Here is a 16778-nt window from a genome sequence, read left to right on the forward strand (position 1 = left end):
TCCCACAGGTCTGTATTGGAGATCTCGGGCCATCTGATGCTGAGGCATCTGCACAGGCATCTGCTGACGAATCTTGTTGGTGATGGTGTTTGTCACATGCCATGTCTCAGATCTGATACAGAGGACTGACTTTAAATTTGAGTTGAAGATGCGGATCTTGGTGTAGAGATAAAGCCTTGGAGTTCCAGATAGGTCGCAGGATGTGGAATACAAGCCTGGATTTATTTAATCAGCTTCTTACATTTTCATCTGCATCACCATCTTTACTATGCTGCCAAGGTAGGTGAAACAGTCCGACTCTGTAATACATTTCCCATGTAGTTGGAGTGGGGCTTCTTGCTTGTTGTTGACTGGCATTACCTCCGTCTTCTTAATGTTGATAGTTAATAATATTTCGTAGTGTAGCGATATGGTATGTGCCTGATTTACCCTGCCGAGAGCCTGCCTGCTCTGCCTCAGTCTCTTGTCTAGGGCATTCTTCAGTTTCTCCAGGACGATTCTGGTCAGCACCTTGCTAGGAATGGACAATAGCATAATCCCACGCCGATTGCTGCATTGTCAGTGTGCCTTTTTTTGGGTAGCTTTACTAGATAGCCAAGCTTTCAGTCTGCTGTAACTTGCTCTTGTTCCCAAATTTTCTGCAGCAGGGGGTGTCGCATCTCCACTGCATTTGTTTGGTTTGCATTGAGTGCCTCTGCAGAAATGCCATCTGGGCCTGCCACCTTGTCAGAATTTAAGGACTTGATAGCTTCGATTATTTCTGCCTTGGTTGGTGGGTTGGTATTTACTTGAAGCTGTTCTGCAGCTGGGGCAATGTCCAAAGTGGTTGTTGGTGGTGGCTGGTTCAGTATTTCTTCAAAAGTGAGATCTTCATTCTGCATCCACGGTAATGATGTTGCCATTCTTATTCTTTACTGGCCTGCATGCATTGTTTTTCCTTCCTGACAGAATTTTTGTAATTTCGAATAGCCATGAATATCAATAGGTATTGTGAAAAAAAAAAAGCTATACCCTGAGTATAAATAATTTTATGACTCACTTAATATTGAGTATAAACCCCTTTAAGTACTTACTTAATACTGAGGGACAGCTCGCCTTTACGAGCAGGGTTGTTGGTAACCCGAATGAGGAAAGTGCCATCTGGACAGGCATCCAACTGTTTTTGAGCTTCTGGGCGTTCCATTTCACCCACATACCTGATCATTAATAACGTATGGTCAATAACATGGCTTTCAAAATATTTCTGATAAGAATATATACAAAAGAAACTACTTCTCTTTATTCTGCAGCAACTAGCTTGCTGTGATAAAATTCAGTGTCACAACTTCACTAAGTTCAAAAGTTAGCATCCTGCAAACAACGATTTACATGATTAAAGCAAAAATCAATATGGTGCAAGAAGCCCCATTAATTTTTAATATATAATTCTTCAACAATATTTCTTTAAATTTTGGACCCAGCATGAACTACACAAATAATGAAATTATTATTCTGTTTCTTTGCAAAAAACCCACTCTTAATTTATTATTATGGAAAACAATTCTGCTTTGCATTTTAAAGATGCCTTATTTTTAAATCAAGTTGCAGATCTTTTTCAACAGCTTCATCACATTAATGGGATAAGATGAACAACCGATGGTTGCAGGTAAGTATCGGCATGTGTTTACAATGGCATATGCTTAAGGTATTATTACACACACACACATACACACACCCCTTTAATGTGCACACACATGCATCCATGTACATATGCCCAACATGCAAGCAGTACTTCTACTAATCCAACTATGAGGTGTAACAAATAACAAGAACCAGTTCATTCAGGGTTCATGCTTGCCATTTCACAACAACATTTTTACTGGAAAGTACAGACCCCCAAAAAATCCTCAAAAAAAAAAAAAAAACCAAAATCAAATGCACAGTACTCAAATGACATATACATGCATTTCATGTTAAGAAAGCCAACTGGCTGTAACACACCAAAGTAAACTAAAATGATATAACATCTAGCAAGTATAAAAGTTTTGCACTTTTCCTTTACTATAAGCTGCTTAAACAATTTTTGTTTGGTAAACTTCTGACAGTGTGAAACTAACACAACTAGGAGAAAGTGGCAACAACCTAGTTTTTTGGTATTCATCGATGAGCATTTTTATTCTTGTAATGTTTTGTTTTGTTATGGCTGGGAAGGTGTAGCTGTCTGTACGGTTTAGCCACCCAGAGTACATACCACATGTAGGAATGAAGATTGTTAGGGTCATTCACATACTCGGGCCCAACCTGTACAGCATGTGGGGCTGGGGGTGGAAGGGTAGAAGGCGATGGGCTCATTCTATATACAGGGCTCGAGTCTCCATTAGACACGACCCGGCCATCTTTGTGCACAGGGAGATAGGACTCCTTCCGCTGAAACACAACAACATGAAGAGGTGTGCAGACAGGTGCATGGTCGAGCCAGGTGGCTTCCGTGCCTCTTAACGTGAAATGAGTAAATGTGGTGTAAGGTAACTGTTGTAAATGCTGTTAGCCATATTGCTAGTGGTGGCAACAAATTCTCAGGTGTAAAGCTGCTCCTCTTGAACCTGCCTGGTGTTCACTCTTAGCATTACTCAGAATTGTATTTAAATACAGTTAACCTGAAACAGTTCTTGGAATTACTGCTGCTCCTGAGGTCAAGCCAGGTTACCCTGAGAGATGCTAAGGGCTAACCACATTTTTATAAAACATTCAATACCTTATAGTTAACAGCAATAAGGTTAAACAAACTTCACAAACATGTTCCTTGTGGTTGCATCTTCTATCAACTGTTTTCTTTTTGTGCAAGTCCTATATTACTCTAAATCCTGAAAAAAAAAACTCAAAGGAAACACAAACTAACATTTTTTTTAAACTTCTTCTTTTAACAGTACATATTTTCACAAAAAGCCAGACTCTGTATCAAGCATTTTTTTAAATAGCATCAGCTGCACATCACCACAACAGCAAAGAATGGAATCTCTAAAAAGAGGTGGGGAATAGTCAAAGGTCACAGCTTTAATGAGGTCTTCAGCATTTAAGTGCAGACTGACTGTATATTGAGACAAATACCATATTTTGTTTATCAGTTCATCAAGCTGCTTACATTCTGCTGTCCACTACAAAAAAATTTTCTTCTCTTAAGTGTTTTAGGTTTGCTCATGTCAATTATGTCTAATCCTGCACAGCACTACTTTCATGGTAATTAAAACTGACATGATGCCAGACATGTGGTCAGATAATGGTAAAGGAATTTTCAAAAATACTGAAAAATACTGACAATGCCAGCTGATATTTAAAATAAAATCACAAATTTAGATACATCCTAGGGAAAATAAACGGACTGATACCCGAGTCTTAAATTAAAGAAAAATTCAGAATAGTGCAGACTTGCAAGAAATGTTGCATTCATTGAAGTGGGACAGACAACTGTCAGTGACCTGTGTATTGACGCTGATGATGCCATCTCATGGCTTCAGGTGGAAGGACAGGGAAGTGAAACTGGTGCAAAACTTTCTTCACCTTTTAAGTCTGACATTGATTTTACTGCACTTACTGCTGCACTGTAAAGCTGCATGTGCCAGTGTCATAAAGCCAGTTGTCAAGAGATGCAACCATTGTGCAGCTACCTCAGTCACACTAACAGTAAGGAGCCACAAAGAGTACACAGATGATCAGTTAAGAGGGATTTTCTTGACAGACTTCACTGGGGGGCAGCAGGGAAACAAATAACATGCAGACTTCAGCAAGAAGCCGAAGTGTTCACATCACCAACACAAACATATCGTGAACCCCTCACACTTTGTATCCTTCTGATGCTCCAAATAACAGACTATGGAGAAATCATACCTTCTAAGGGGCTGCCAAGAGTTAAGTAACACTGCATAAACTATTTTTAAAAATAAAAAAAACATGTTCCCACGAGGAATTATTATTTTTATTAATAGTTTTTGTTGAATCACATTGCGCAAGCAGGACTGGGCTCATCCTGCAGTGTTACTATTGTTGTCCTTACTCTTTTGGTCACTGATTATCTGCTAAGCTGCAGCCGTATGATCATCAGAAAGTGGTGAGAGGTCCCCCTGAAAGTTTTCTGCTTTAGTTTAAGGGAGACTACTGTAGTTACAATCTCCTGGTGCTGAGGGCCCTACCACATCTGCGAAGGCGAGACCGGAGTTCCATTCAGTTTGTGGTGAGCAGAGAGATCTGTTGCTGTACCAGACTTCATGCGTGGCACAACAGCTTCTTCGTAGCTTTCCCGAACCACCTACAGATTCATATTGCCATGCAGAACAACGGAAAATGCTGCCTCTTGTCAGCAGTACCAAACAAAGCAACAAGTGAGGCACACTGTTTGTGCCTTGTACAACCAATCATTCATAAAACAATAATTACCTTAAATTTAAAAAGGCAAAATACATTAGACTATTGAGATGAAAAAACAAAAAAGACACTGATGTTTATATACGACCCCTTTCTTTAGCTGACTAAATTTACTGTTGAATGAAAGAAACAAGTGTGTGTGTGTGCGCGCAGTGAACTGTTTATCCATGTACACATGCAAATGCACATTTGATGAATGGAAGGAAGCAGATGTATCCCTTTCCAAATAATTGATCAATGCCTGTGATGCATTATTAATCTGGAAACAACTGTAAAACATCTGAAACATCTGCTGGTGGTAATACACTTAAATGGAAACAAAATAGGAATCATGCCACAAACTGTGCAATTCTGGACCTCTAAGAGGCAGGAAATAGTGAAATGAGCAATTCTGAGACCAACCCATTTTTCCAGAGGTATTTTACTTACAAACAAACAACACTCAGGGTAAACTATGTTTAGAACACACTCATTCCCTCAACCTGACAGATGAAGACAAATGAATGCAGACACTGCCAAATGAACAATGAGGTGGATGGTTAGTTGTTTTTGGAAATTCTCAACACCAACCAAAAATCATCACTGACACCATGACGCTGCATCTTCGAATACTGTGCATAAAAACAGTGCAAACTAGATAGCCATTCAACAGCTCATCATTTCACATATTTGTGGTTCCCATGACTTTGTTCATTTACATCATGCATGTTATTATCTGATTCACCAATTTCTTTAAGTTATCTATGTTTGTTTTAATATTTATTCTTTACTATTGAAAACATTTTACACACTGATGAGCAAGTCTTCATTCCATCATTGTGATTAAACTTTTTTTTTCTTTCTAAAAGTCTGCTAAAGCCCAAAAAGAAAACTGAAAATGAATGAGAAGATGTGCAAATGATACGTCACCTACCATTAACCTCATGATGGTTACAACTTGGAAGGAAAGTAACCTTCTTCCCCTCTGAACCGGCCCTGCAAATAACAAAAAAAAAAAAATAAAAAAAAAATAAAAGGGAAACTGAAAAAAAAAACCTCTTCAACTATCTCAACAAATCTGACTTGCTGCAAAACAATGCTCTCGCTGTTTTGGTTAATTTGTTTTCAATTTAATTGCTTTGTTATTTGTGGTTGCCAACAGCTCAATCTCATTTCTAATGCTTAGTAATAATTACATGCAAAAAAGATCAACACATCAACATACAGACCTTTCAAATAGTTGCTTTACTTGAAAAAAAAAATCTCATCTGTTCCACAGCAAACACTAGAACCTTGGATACTGAATAAAGCGGGTGTATCCTTCAAGCTGGAAGCCTGGTTTTGATGAGATAACTTCCTTAATATAACACTTTCCATTTTATCTAAGAATCCTTTCTTTTTTTGGGTGCATTTCCTTTGATTACATTTTTCGAAAACAAAAAATAACGAAAAGGTGCATGCAAACAATATCACAAAATGCAAAAACAACAAAAAACACCAGCTCATCACGCAAGAACTAACCCACCTTCCACCATTCTGAGTCTGTCTGAGACAACACTTCAACAACATCATCCTTCTCAAAAGCCAAAGGTGGTCGCATATGAGGAGGTGGTAGAGGTAACCCTCGATAATGCATAGTTGCTTTTGCTTTATACACTGCAAAACAGAACAACAGCTTAACCTCATTTTTAAGAAGGTGTTTTTGCCTTCTTCAGATCTGCAGCGCCCAATCATAAAAGAACCGGGAGCCATTAACTAGTTTCACTCACAAGTAATAAAATAACCATACAATTCCTCTACAAATAAAATGAGTATTTGGGGTATTTGTTTTAGTCAACTGTTAATAAATTGTTAGCTGATCACATGCAACATACTTTTAAAATATACCCTTGTGGAAACCCATAGCTGTAAGTAAAAATATTATTGTTACCTTCCTTGTTAGTCTCCCCCTTGTCCTGTGGTGGTCGAGGTGGCCTGCGGTCTGTTGTGCATGCAAGTGAATAATTGATTACAGAGAGATGATTTGACTAAATAAATGAATTCTTGTGTCATAAAGAAAAATGATAGAACCCAACTAAGAAAATGCCAGTAGTGAAACAGCTTCAGTGAAAATGCCAGCCCATAAATTACTTTAAAAAAATATATCTCTGAATAGTGTGAAAGGTCTTTGAACAGCATGACCAGAGCTACTCATTAAAGCCTATTGTCTCAAGAAGGCACTGTCATTCTCACACTGCTGTAGAGGAGTGAACTAAAAAGATTCTATGTTGGCCTTTGTGACAGAAGGGTATTATATCTACCTTGAAAGGCATCATACTGGTCTGTGGGTGGAAAGTATCCTAGTTAGAGCAGTACAGTTTAAAAAAAAAGTACAGTCTTCTAGACAAATCTGCACAGACTCATCTTCTGTGATTCATTCAATGACAACAAACTGTTATGTGTGCAACTGTTTCTTGATCAATAAATAATCACTTGCTTTGTGTTAACCCCCTGTTCTGTCCTGATAATCAGTACTTTGTCTCAGCTGCCTTAATCATTAGTAGGCTAGCTGGGATCTTGTTTTGGACCAAGTTTAGCACAAAGAACTATTTATTTCACTTGATCTTTAAATGTAAAGAACATTGTTTGTAAGCCTACTGATGATGTTATTCTCATCATAGTCTACGGTGCAATCATTCTCACTGACAGATAAATAAATAAATAAACTCCCACCTAACCCTTTTGAATATTTTTAACAGAACAACATTTTAAGTAATGCAGGAAAAGTACTTTTTTATTTTAATACAAAGCTCTGAAGAGTGATAAGTGTGAACAGTCACAGGTTGGGATACAGAAGAGGAAATGTTTTAACAATATTTCAGAAGTCTTTGCTAAAAAATAAAAAAAAGAAAAGTTTAAGTACTTTAGCAGGTGGAAAAGACAGAAAACAGAATGTCACTACTGACAGGGTTCAACAGAAGTTTCAGCAGTACTGCCAGTTTTGGAAGTGGCCAGCACTGTGTGCTGTGCAAAACCAGATCAGTCTTGTTAAAGAAAATGTAGCTGGACCAAGAGTTAATTGATGATACTGCTGTATGAGCCAGTTAATGAGCTCTGGAAGAGAATGTAGCTCGTCCCTGTGTTAACATTATGAAAGTGTGGAGGACAACAAGTTTTTCTACAATGTGTTTGGGTATCTTCCTCCTGATCTTCTGAAGACTCCATGGTTAAAGTTCCTGGTACACTGGCTAGCCAAGCTTGACAAACTTCACCTGAGCACACTGGGCACAAAGCACAACACCCATGAAACACACTGAGAAAAAAAAATAACAGAGGCCAAACCAGGGCAGCAGAAGGCAAAGGGGATAAAAATCCTGGCAATTGTTCACAATCACTTTTTAAAGGTTTACGAAAGTGCAATTTTGTGACTGATTTGAACTCAATACAAAATACTTGTTTCCAAATTTGAGTAGATGCCTCGACCCATCCTCTCTGTTCTCAGGATGCAAAGTCTTCACCTTGCACTGCTCATCAATACACATTGTCAAAGATTCAGCTAATGGGATCACTGAAGTGTTTGTGTTAGGCATATCTATTGATGTAAATGATAAGTTTAACATCTTTCTGTACCAGAGATATCTGTAGGCTAATATCACGAAAGCAGAGAGAGGCTCAGATTTTGGGAAAATAGTCTTTTAATTTGGCTTAGGCTTAACTCACTGATCAACTCACAGTTTTGCACTCTGGTAGACCTTTAAGTAGGAAGACAAAAGCACCAAAAAATTCTCAAGAAAAAGAGCAAGAGTGTAGAAATGAAACATCTGCCCCAAGTCAATCCCTTTCGACCACAAAAGAAACCATTTAAAAAAATGTATTAATTATTCTACTCATACTAGTGTCAGACATATCTGAGAAAAGACTACACATGTAATCCTTAAAAGTCATTTAAAAAAATTACAACAGAGAATCCTTTTCTTTCATTAAAGGTATTTGAACACGATAAAAGTGTTATCATAGCATATTTTAGTTCCTATTACCAGTTATTCTGTTTATGTCAAATTACTTAATTCCATAAATATTTTATCATGACTGCTCATCAAATTAAAGCTTTAGTTCCCCTGAGTTTTGGCAAATTGAAAACAAAACTACCAGAGCAGAGAGAAGGGTGGGCAGAATTTAGCAACAGACGTTTAAGATTTCCCACCGCTTGCATGCAAGCACAATACTGACAAAAGCTGACCAAATCCACAAATCAAAACACGAGGCACCAGAAATATGACAATAATTGTAAGGGTAAACCATTAGGGCCCAATGGGATTAAAGCATTTCTTTAACTGTAAGGAGAAACACCACAATTGTGTCTTGGATGTTTAAATCAAGACTAAATATTTGATGTGATATGCCATCCCATTAAGACTTTTTATTTTTAAAATAAAGGCCTCATGACCAAAAGGATGTATTAAATCTTTCTTTCTTGGCAATTAAGGGTAAAGAAAAACACATAAGAACAGAACATAGTCTGGACCATACCACAAATTACAAGGAATTTTTGTTTAACAATAAACATGTTAAAATTAAGTTTAAAATTTTGTTGGAGTAATCATATCTAATCCTTTAAATACAATCACACTGGGGATCAGAAAACAAGCACAGACTTCAAAATTATCATAGAATGTTCTAAGCAGAACAATCACCAGAAAAGACTGCATTCAAGTCTCTGATATAAATAACAAAACAAAGGAAAAAAAATCCAACTCTTATGTGAGCTGCATCTTACTTTTCGTTTTGTCTGGTTTTCCAATACATTCTTTGTGCACAGCCATATTGTTATCTATAAACAGACACACATAAAAATCAATTAGTCACTGTTGACAAAACCCCCTAAATGTCAGCAAAGAATTAAGGATAAAATAGTTTCAAAGAATAGTGTACTTCATGAACAAGTTGATAGCTGATTTAACCTTTGTGACCATTGTAGTTGAATGTCTGTATGCAAAGTTAAGGCTAAATGGAACCTACAAAAAGATGACTCTGATGTGGCCATTTTAAATTTTTATTCCTGTGTTAGTCACAAGAAAAAAAACCCAATCAAGTAGACATGAGAAATATTTTAAACTATTTGACAAAAAAAAAAAAACTGGACTTGCTGAATAACCTGGAGTAAGGAAAGCTCACAGCGATTTCAATCACTCAAATGAAATTTTATCAATATCAAATCACACATATGATTTTGCCTACCTTGATTCAAATAGCCTTGGAAGAAAATGCCCCTGCAGACAACAGAAACAGAAAACAATATGTAAAGCAACCTCAAAACTAGAAATATTGGTGGCTATTTATAAATATGTGTCAGTTGAGTCAAACATGTTGAGAAAACAGAAGGCTGGGGGGAAAAAAAAAAAAAAAAGCTAAGATTTTTATTCTTAAAAAAACTGAAAACACAAAAGTCTGATAAAATCGATGAAAAAATTCACCATGTAAAAATAAAAGATTTGATTTGTAAATGAACAATTTTACAGAAGAAACAGTATTGTGCCATGTAAGATGCATTTTGAATTATCTATTATGTGTCTCATATTTGGTTTGATCAAAAGACTAATGATTCAATTAAAAAAGAAGGGAATATAAAGCTTACATTTAAGATTACCTCTACAAAATGACTGGCAGAATAAAATGTGGTTACAACAAAAAAGAAATCACAATTAAAATTACATGCTTGAACAAAGTCCTCTACCAAAAAATTTAATTTGTTTACTTTTTCTGCCTTTCCAAAATAAAACAAAACTACAATGATGATCAATAAAAGATAACAGAAAATGTTAGAAAAATTAACACTACCAGCCTGATGATTGTGAGAATTCTTTAAAATTCGGTTTCCAAGATTTAAAACAATTGCAATGCATCACTTTTGCACCAATGTACCAGTGATGAATCTTTTACAGTTGTGGACAAATAAGAAGTCTAAAAGAAAAGGCATTATGAAAAGTTGGGCTAAAATGATAGATTCTTATGTTTTGAATCATTTCCACTTGGAATTTCAGGTTTCAGATGAATTATTTACTTGAAATCATTTCTAAAACACTGGTGTGCACCTGTTTTCATAGGCTACTTAGTTTCGTACTCTTCTGTGAAGAAAAACTGATCCTAACTTATACTATAGCAGACACCACTTGATAGGAAATTTTCTGTCATATCAGTCTCCTCTACTTTATTCAGCTCTTCCTCTCTGTGCTCAGTTTTGAAACTGAAATTATATGGAGTGTTTCCAAGATCTATGATGTTGAACTGAAAGTTATTGGTGACTGAACATTAATTCTTGCGCTAGGTAGCTTTAACGAGATCCCTCAACATCAAAACCACCCAAGAGCAGTGTTTTAAATGTGGCTGTAAGTAAATGAATGTTTTCAAAACACAGATGTTCAGCAGAAATAAATGCCAGTATCTACCATTCCCCGCCTCTCCCATTGCTATTTCCCTTGCCTTTTCCTTTAAACAGTCAAAGTCTACAATCCAAAGAAAATACTATGACTAGAGAAACATTATATTTAAATGGAAGATTTAACTATACCTGAGAAGCTTGCCACACACATCACATTCTTTAGGTTTCTCGAATGTGTGCATAATGTAGCTTCTACAAGAACCCGCTGCTGCTGGCTGTGTGTTATCGCTGAAATAAATCAGTGTATAAATGACATTGTTTGTAATCCTACTGATGACATCATGGGCCATAATCTACAACCTGAGGTTAAAATCTTTAAAATCTCAACTCTTGAACTGTCAAAAGGGTTACCAGGCAGACTGGACAATGCTGATCCTTAATTGCCCTTTCCTCTTTGGACAATAATATTCTTTTTTTCTCATTTATGTCTTTATGCTGGATTGTACTGTTATCTTTGCTTTGCTGTGTAGCTGTACTGTTACTTTATGTTTATTTATGCACCATATGGAAAGATGTTCTTCCTATTTTCTAAGTGCATTGTGACTGGCATAAAATGGGGTAAGATCACTATTGATAATAAATTTACATGGTACTAAGGGGGAAAAGGGGAAAGTTGGAGGGGAGATTATCTACATCTCACTTACAGAGCAAGAGCAATGGCTTCCATCCATTTTTGCCTCTGCTCTTCGGTCTTAGCAAAAAAGTAAAAGCATTGCGTTTGTCTATCTTGACCATGATGAAGGGAAAATTCCACTGAAACAACAAATCAAACAGCAAATTAACTGGCCGATAAAAAAACAAATGAAATTAACAGCTTCTTTTAAATTTTGAAAAAGCAGCTATTTGGCTTTATTCTTTACTCAGACTGAAGTATTTGACTTCCACTGACAACAAATGTGTACTACTTCAAAGTGATCTGCAAATATAAATATGAAGTGTGCTGTAGAGCAAAACTACCAATCACACTATGCAATAAGCAATAACAAAGTGGGACGAAAATCAGCCTGGACCAAAGTAAATCTGCCAGGCAGGTCCATTGAACAGGTGCCATACACAGAGGGAAAGAAATTCAAACACATGCCCTAGACAAGACCCAAAGACCTGATTTTTACTGCACTGGTGGCAGGTGGTTTACCACCTATGTCTGGATCGCACAGAGTCACTGAAGGCCAGTATTACCATCCCTGATATCCCTGATATGCAATCTCTTGGTCTCCCCACCATCAGGCCAACACAATTTTGATGAGAGGCAAATTAAGATGGCACAGACTTAAGCTTACAAACAAGTATCTTTAAGCCATTAAAAATTTAAAAGTAAATTACAGAAAACTGTTAACCAGATAATGTAAACTAAATATTTCTTTTTCTTTCTTTCCCATGCAACATAAATTTGTAATGTTGCCAAAAGTATTAAAAGAAAAAATGGTCCCATAACCTATCAACTAAAGGTACAGTAAACTGCAAGTGGGCCACAGGGTCAAGAACATAGCACAAAAAAGGTGGAGTGCAAATCTTTCCTACCTCTTGTTACCTGGCCTGATAAATCAGGTATCAACAACTCCTAGGGAGTGCAGAAAGAGTTTTCCATCATGAGCATCAACCAGTGAACATCTGTCCAGGATCATGTGCACTAACCACAAGGCTAGGTAACATCCCTAACATGTGACCTATCTCTATTCAGATTTACCCTTCAAGCATGACTAAGATGACTTTTTAATGAAATGATTTAACAAAATATAAATTGGATTGTAAAAGAGAAATACACTGTAGATTTTTTCCCTTTTTTAAAAAAATAGTGCATTAGACACATAACCAGACTGGGTGTAATGTAGAGGGTAGTCAGGTGACAGCTGGGAGTATATTCAAATTAGGTAAAGGAGTACTCACAGACATGTATCTGCACAATTTTGACACATATGAACCGGAAATCATTCCCTTCCATCTTGACAGGTTAACAATTTTGCTGTGTGACAATCAGTTGTACATCTGAAGGGCTTACAGCATTATAAAATACTGATTTTGCTTTTCTTGAGTTTATGCCTTTGTTTTGAACGTCTTTAATTTTTAAATTTTCAATTCAAAATCTCTCTGTGTTCCAGCAACTTCTTTTAAAGTTACAAGAGCTGTATAGTGCACAAGTTTCTTTTTAACTGCTCTTTATCTTCTGTGAGACCCCAGATCCTTGCACCCCAAAGCTGTCAGGCCAGTTCGAATGGCTGTGAGGTCTTTACAGGTGACTACAAGATCAGTTCTGTTACAAAAAACTGATAGTGGGATCCTGTCCTACGACAGGAAGCAGTTGCGGCTGCAGAAGCAATGTTTGATTTTAAACACAGATTTAGTTTATTCCTTGTTATTCCTTCAGGAGCGTAGGGCTGCACTAAATAAACACAGTGCTTACGAAGTATCTCTTAGGAAATGATTATGGTCCCCTCCACCCTGATAGTCATTAGTCTAGGCACAGAAGCAGCAATGGAAAAGACAGCAGCATGGATGGATCCTGCTAAGACAATGTCTCAACTTTCTGAAGATCTCTGATGCTTCTTGAACTACAGGGTGGAAAATCTGCTAGCTTGTAACTATACAATGCACTCTGCATTTTTTATAACTTTGTGTTAATATTTGTAACAATGGTCACAACACATCACTTCAAATAGTCCTAACTTGTTCTTGTGTGTGTGTGCGCATATGTTTTTGTTGTTGTACATCTTTGAATGCTGCCAATATTTGTTGTCAGACCTGTACTCTTTTCAACAGAACTTTAGTCAAGCAATCAACTTTGGGTTAAACAAAATGTAGCTGCCACAAGCAGAATATTGCATGAACATCATTTAGCTCCAGCCATAGTGTTCACTCAAAAGGCACAAGCCAGTGCAAGCTACACTTATGCAGCACCTTTGTAGGTGATTGTTATATCACCAACACCATTCTTAAGCCACAACTGAAAAAAACCCTGAAAATAAAAGCCAAGTAGCATGCACATTGCATCTTCTAGTAAACAGCATGCATCTGCAATTGCTTGTCCCTTCTCTTATGTCTTACATACTTATTCTATCTTAAATTACACTACACACCAGAAAACCTTTTCTAATCTCCTAAACTGATCTCTGGGGTTACAAAAGTGAAGCCATAAAATCAATCTACCTTTCAACACTTTTGTTTTAAATTCATATCATGCCAAACTAAATGTAAGAATTAACACCATAAAAAATCTTTTAGGTTTTAAAAGATTTGGGTTTTCTTTATAATTTGTACATAATTTGTACTTAACATATTGCAGATCAGGATAAATTGACTGAACATTAGACTTCTCTGTCAGTTTAACACTCATGCATCAGGACTAATCTCACGAGCACGAGCAAGATTGTCCAGAGAAAGGAAGTAGGTGAGGGGGATTGGTATTTTACATGGAGCCAGCAAATAAGACTCTATCTGCAAGGCAGCCAGCCCTGTAAACAGATGCTACATGCAGAGAAAGAACAGCGTGCCCGAGAGCTAAACCCAGGACCGCCAACCTTCCCTGTATTGGTGACAACCGTTAAGCCACCGGACTTCCCTGTTGGGAGAAAAGAGGTGGGTAGGTAGAGGATTATGCACACACACAAAAATTCACACATCATGCACGTAACAATTTATCAACAGAACTGTAATAAAGTCTCACTGCCATAGAATTACAGTAATCAAATCCTTCCAATGAATCCTCACAGACATTAAAAAAAAAGAGCAGAAGACCAACCCAACTGTTGTTCCATAATCAGGACCGAAACATTATGCTTTCCATCCTAGGCTTCCAACACCTGCAGAAAGTGACCACAATGAGTCTGGCTAAACTCTGGAGTACAGCATCTACAACCTGCAACCAGTCTGCCTTCATGAAAGCTCTATCTTGGATATACCAATATTAGTTACAAATGGGACTCTGCTGCTTCCTGTACCAGTGACAAAGCTAGCTCCAGTAAAAGCTTGAACAGTGATAGTAAGTCAGCGACTCAGCAAATAAAAAGACAAGCTGATCAGCTTGGTCCAAGGTTATTGTTGCTTCTACAATACAGTGTTAATAAAACCAGCAGTAAACAACTGTGGCCGACGACACAGTGGAAACTGTTCCAAGAATATGCTTCGCCTATAGGCAAACTGTATCTCTCAACCAGAAAAACATTTCTCTCTCAGCTTTTATTTTTTAATCAATAATGGATAAGAAACTGTTATCTAGGCCAAACTTGATGACTGGTCAGTTTTATATTTTTTTGGGGTGGGGTGGGGTGGGGTTGGTATTAGTATAGTGGCAGGGTTGAGGCTGAATTCGAGGTTGGGTTAGGATTAGTTTTAAGGGTTCAAAAGTGGAGTTAGGGTGCTAACCATACTAACCTGAGACCTCGAAAAATTGAGTGCTGGATTTTGTGAAGAAAGGAAACCAGAGATCTTCAGTAATCAAGTACAAACCTGATCTCATGCTTGTATTGTAATTGATATCCTAATCACTTTTTTTTTTTAGCTTGGGCACTTGAACCAATTTTAGAAATGAAGGTTCACTTCTTCTGAGTAAATGTACCATTCTCTCTCCAAACTATTATATGTCATAATGCTTTAACAATTTGCTTGTCTTCTGGAAATCATCCCAGTCTTTTAAATCAGGTTCCACTGTTGTCTCCATGGCCATTATAAAGTTACATGAAAAAAAGAACAAGAATGGAAAAAGAGTTACCCCTCGCTGTAATGTCTGCAAACAAGTCAATTAAGTGACAAAATGTTACAACATTCACTTACCATATAGGACCCACCACCACGAGTTTAACAGAGCAGTTTCATAGAGGCCCAGAAAAGTGATTAGGGTCAACTTTCTACCATTGGACTTACTTCAAACCTTTATAACTCGCAGAATTTTAGGACGAGAAGAACAATAAGTATCAAAAGAAAAATCAAAACATGTACATTTAAAAAATCTGCATTTTGCAAAATGTCAAATTTCCAATTTAAGACTCATTCTGTGGTGGCAGGTCCCTATTATTAAGTGCACACACCAAAGCAATTTAAAAATAGACACAAATTTTGTTGACCAACAGGATTTTTTCCCTTCACCTTTGTTGTACCCAAAATACCTAAAGACCCAACACCTTGATTAAGAGTCTGCCTTGTACAGTTTACAAACATACTCTTGGTTTAGATAGAAATCATGTACACACATCTGCTAGCAATCTTTAAACAACTTAGCAAGTATTAACAATCTACCAGTGACTTCAGTGAATGAAATATGCTAACAGCAGACTACAGCAGTCCATCAACATGAATGACATCCCCACGCATCCCATAAAAATAAGACAAAGAAACACACACACCCCAATGCCTTGGTTGTGGTGCTGCACATTACAAATACCCATTATTATTAAACCAAAGAAACAAAAATAATAAAACAAAACATGTACATAGAATCCTGATGACCTTAACACCACTATCAGTGTCATGACCTGGGCCAATAATCAGCATTCAGAGCTGTTCAAGGCTTACCTTCTCTCCTTTCTTCTCATCCTTCAAATTGCCACCGCTGTCGTCAGTTTTGTACTCCCCAAGAACAATGGCATCTTTGAAACTATAGGTCTCTCCCTGTGCAACACACACACATACACACAATTACAATAATATTTAACAGGAATGAATAAAATCATAATTTGTTTAATAAAAATGGTCAGTTCTCATTAAAAAAACAAACAAACCTGTAAACCCTTAAAATCTTAAAATAACTTATTTTTAGATTTAAAATGTGGAAAATTTGCAAACGAAAAACAGCAGCAGCAACAACAAAAAAAGACAGCATATATCTACATTTCCTATGGACTATCAATAATTAAATTACGTTCTGTGCACTTGAAGCATGCCAATATGCCCAATGGCTTAGAAACTTCAAAGGTATATATAGGAGAAGGTAAACTGACAATGCAAGCAATACTTTCTGTTACACTTAAAATCAGCATTTACTAACAATTTT

The 16778-nt window shown here is 36.9% G+C and overlaps 1 protein-coding gene across 1 annotated transcript in view; it reads right to left on the bottom strand.

Moving 5' to 3' along the window:
- Positions 1-2268: 2268 nt before the first annotated feature.
- Positions 2269-16778, bottom strand: part of LOC112575508 (guanine nucleotide exchange factor VAV2-like) — a 41580-nt gene continuing 27070 nt past the window's right edge. The window contains 10 exon segments of the mRNA XM_025257425.1: positions 2269-2406; positions 5312-5373; positions 5903-6033; positions 6308-6358; positions 9134-9187; positions 9595-9626; positions 10925-11023; positions 11440-11500; positions 11503-11548; positions 16301-16396. Of these exon segments, the coding sequence (XP_025113210.1) occupies positions 5329-5373; positions 5903-6033; positions 6308-6358; positions 9134-9187; positions 9595-9626; positions 10925-11023; positions 11440-11500; positions 11503-11548; positions 16301-16396 (615 nt within the window). The 3' untranslated portion in view covers positions 2269-2406; positions 5312-5328.

Source organism: Pomacea canaliculata, linkage group LG11 (assembly GCF_003073045.1).
Source record: "Pomacea canaliculata isolate SZHN2017 linkage group LG11, ASM307304v1, whole genome shotgun sequence".
In the NCBI taxonomy this organism is placed as follows: domain Eukaryota; kingdom Metazoa; phylum Mollusca; class Gastropoda; order Architaenioglossa; family Ampullariidae; genus Pomacea; species Pomacea canaliculata.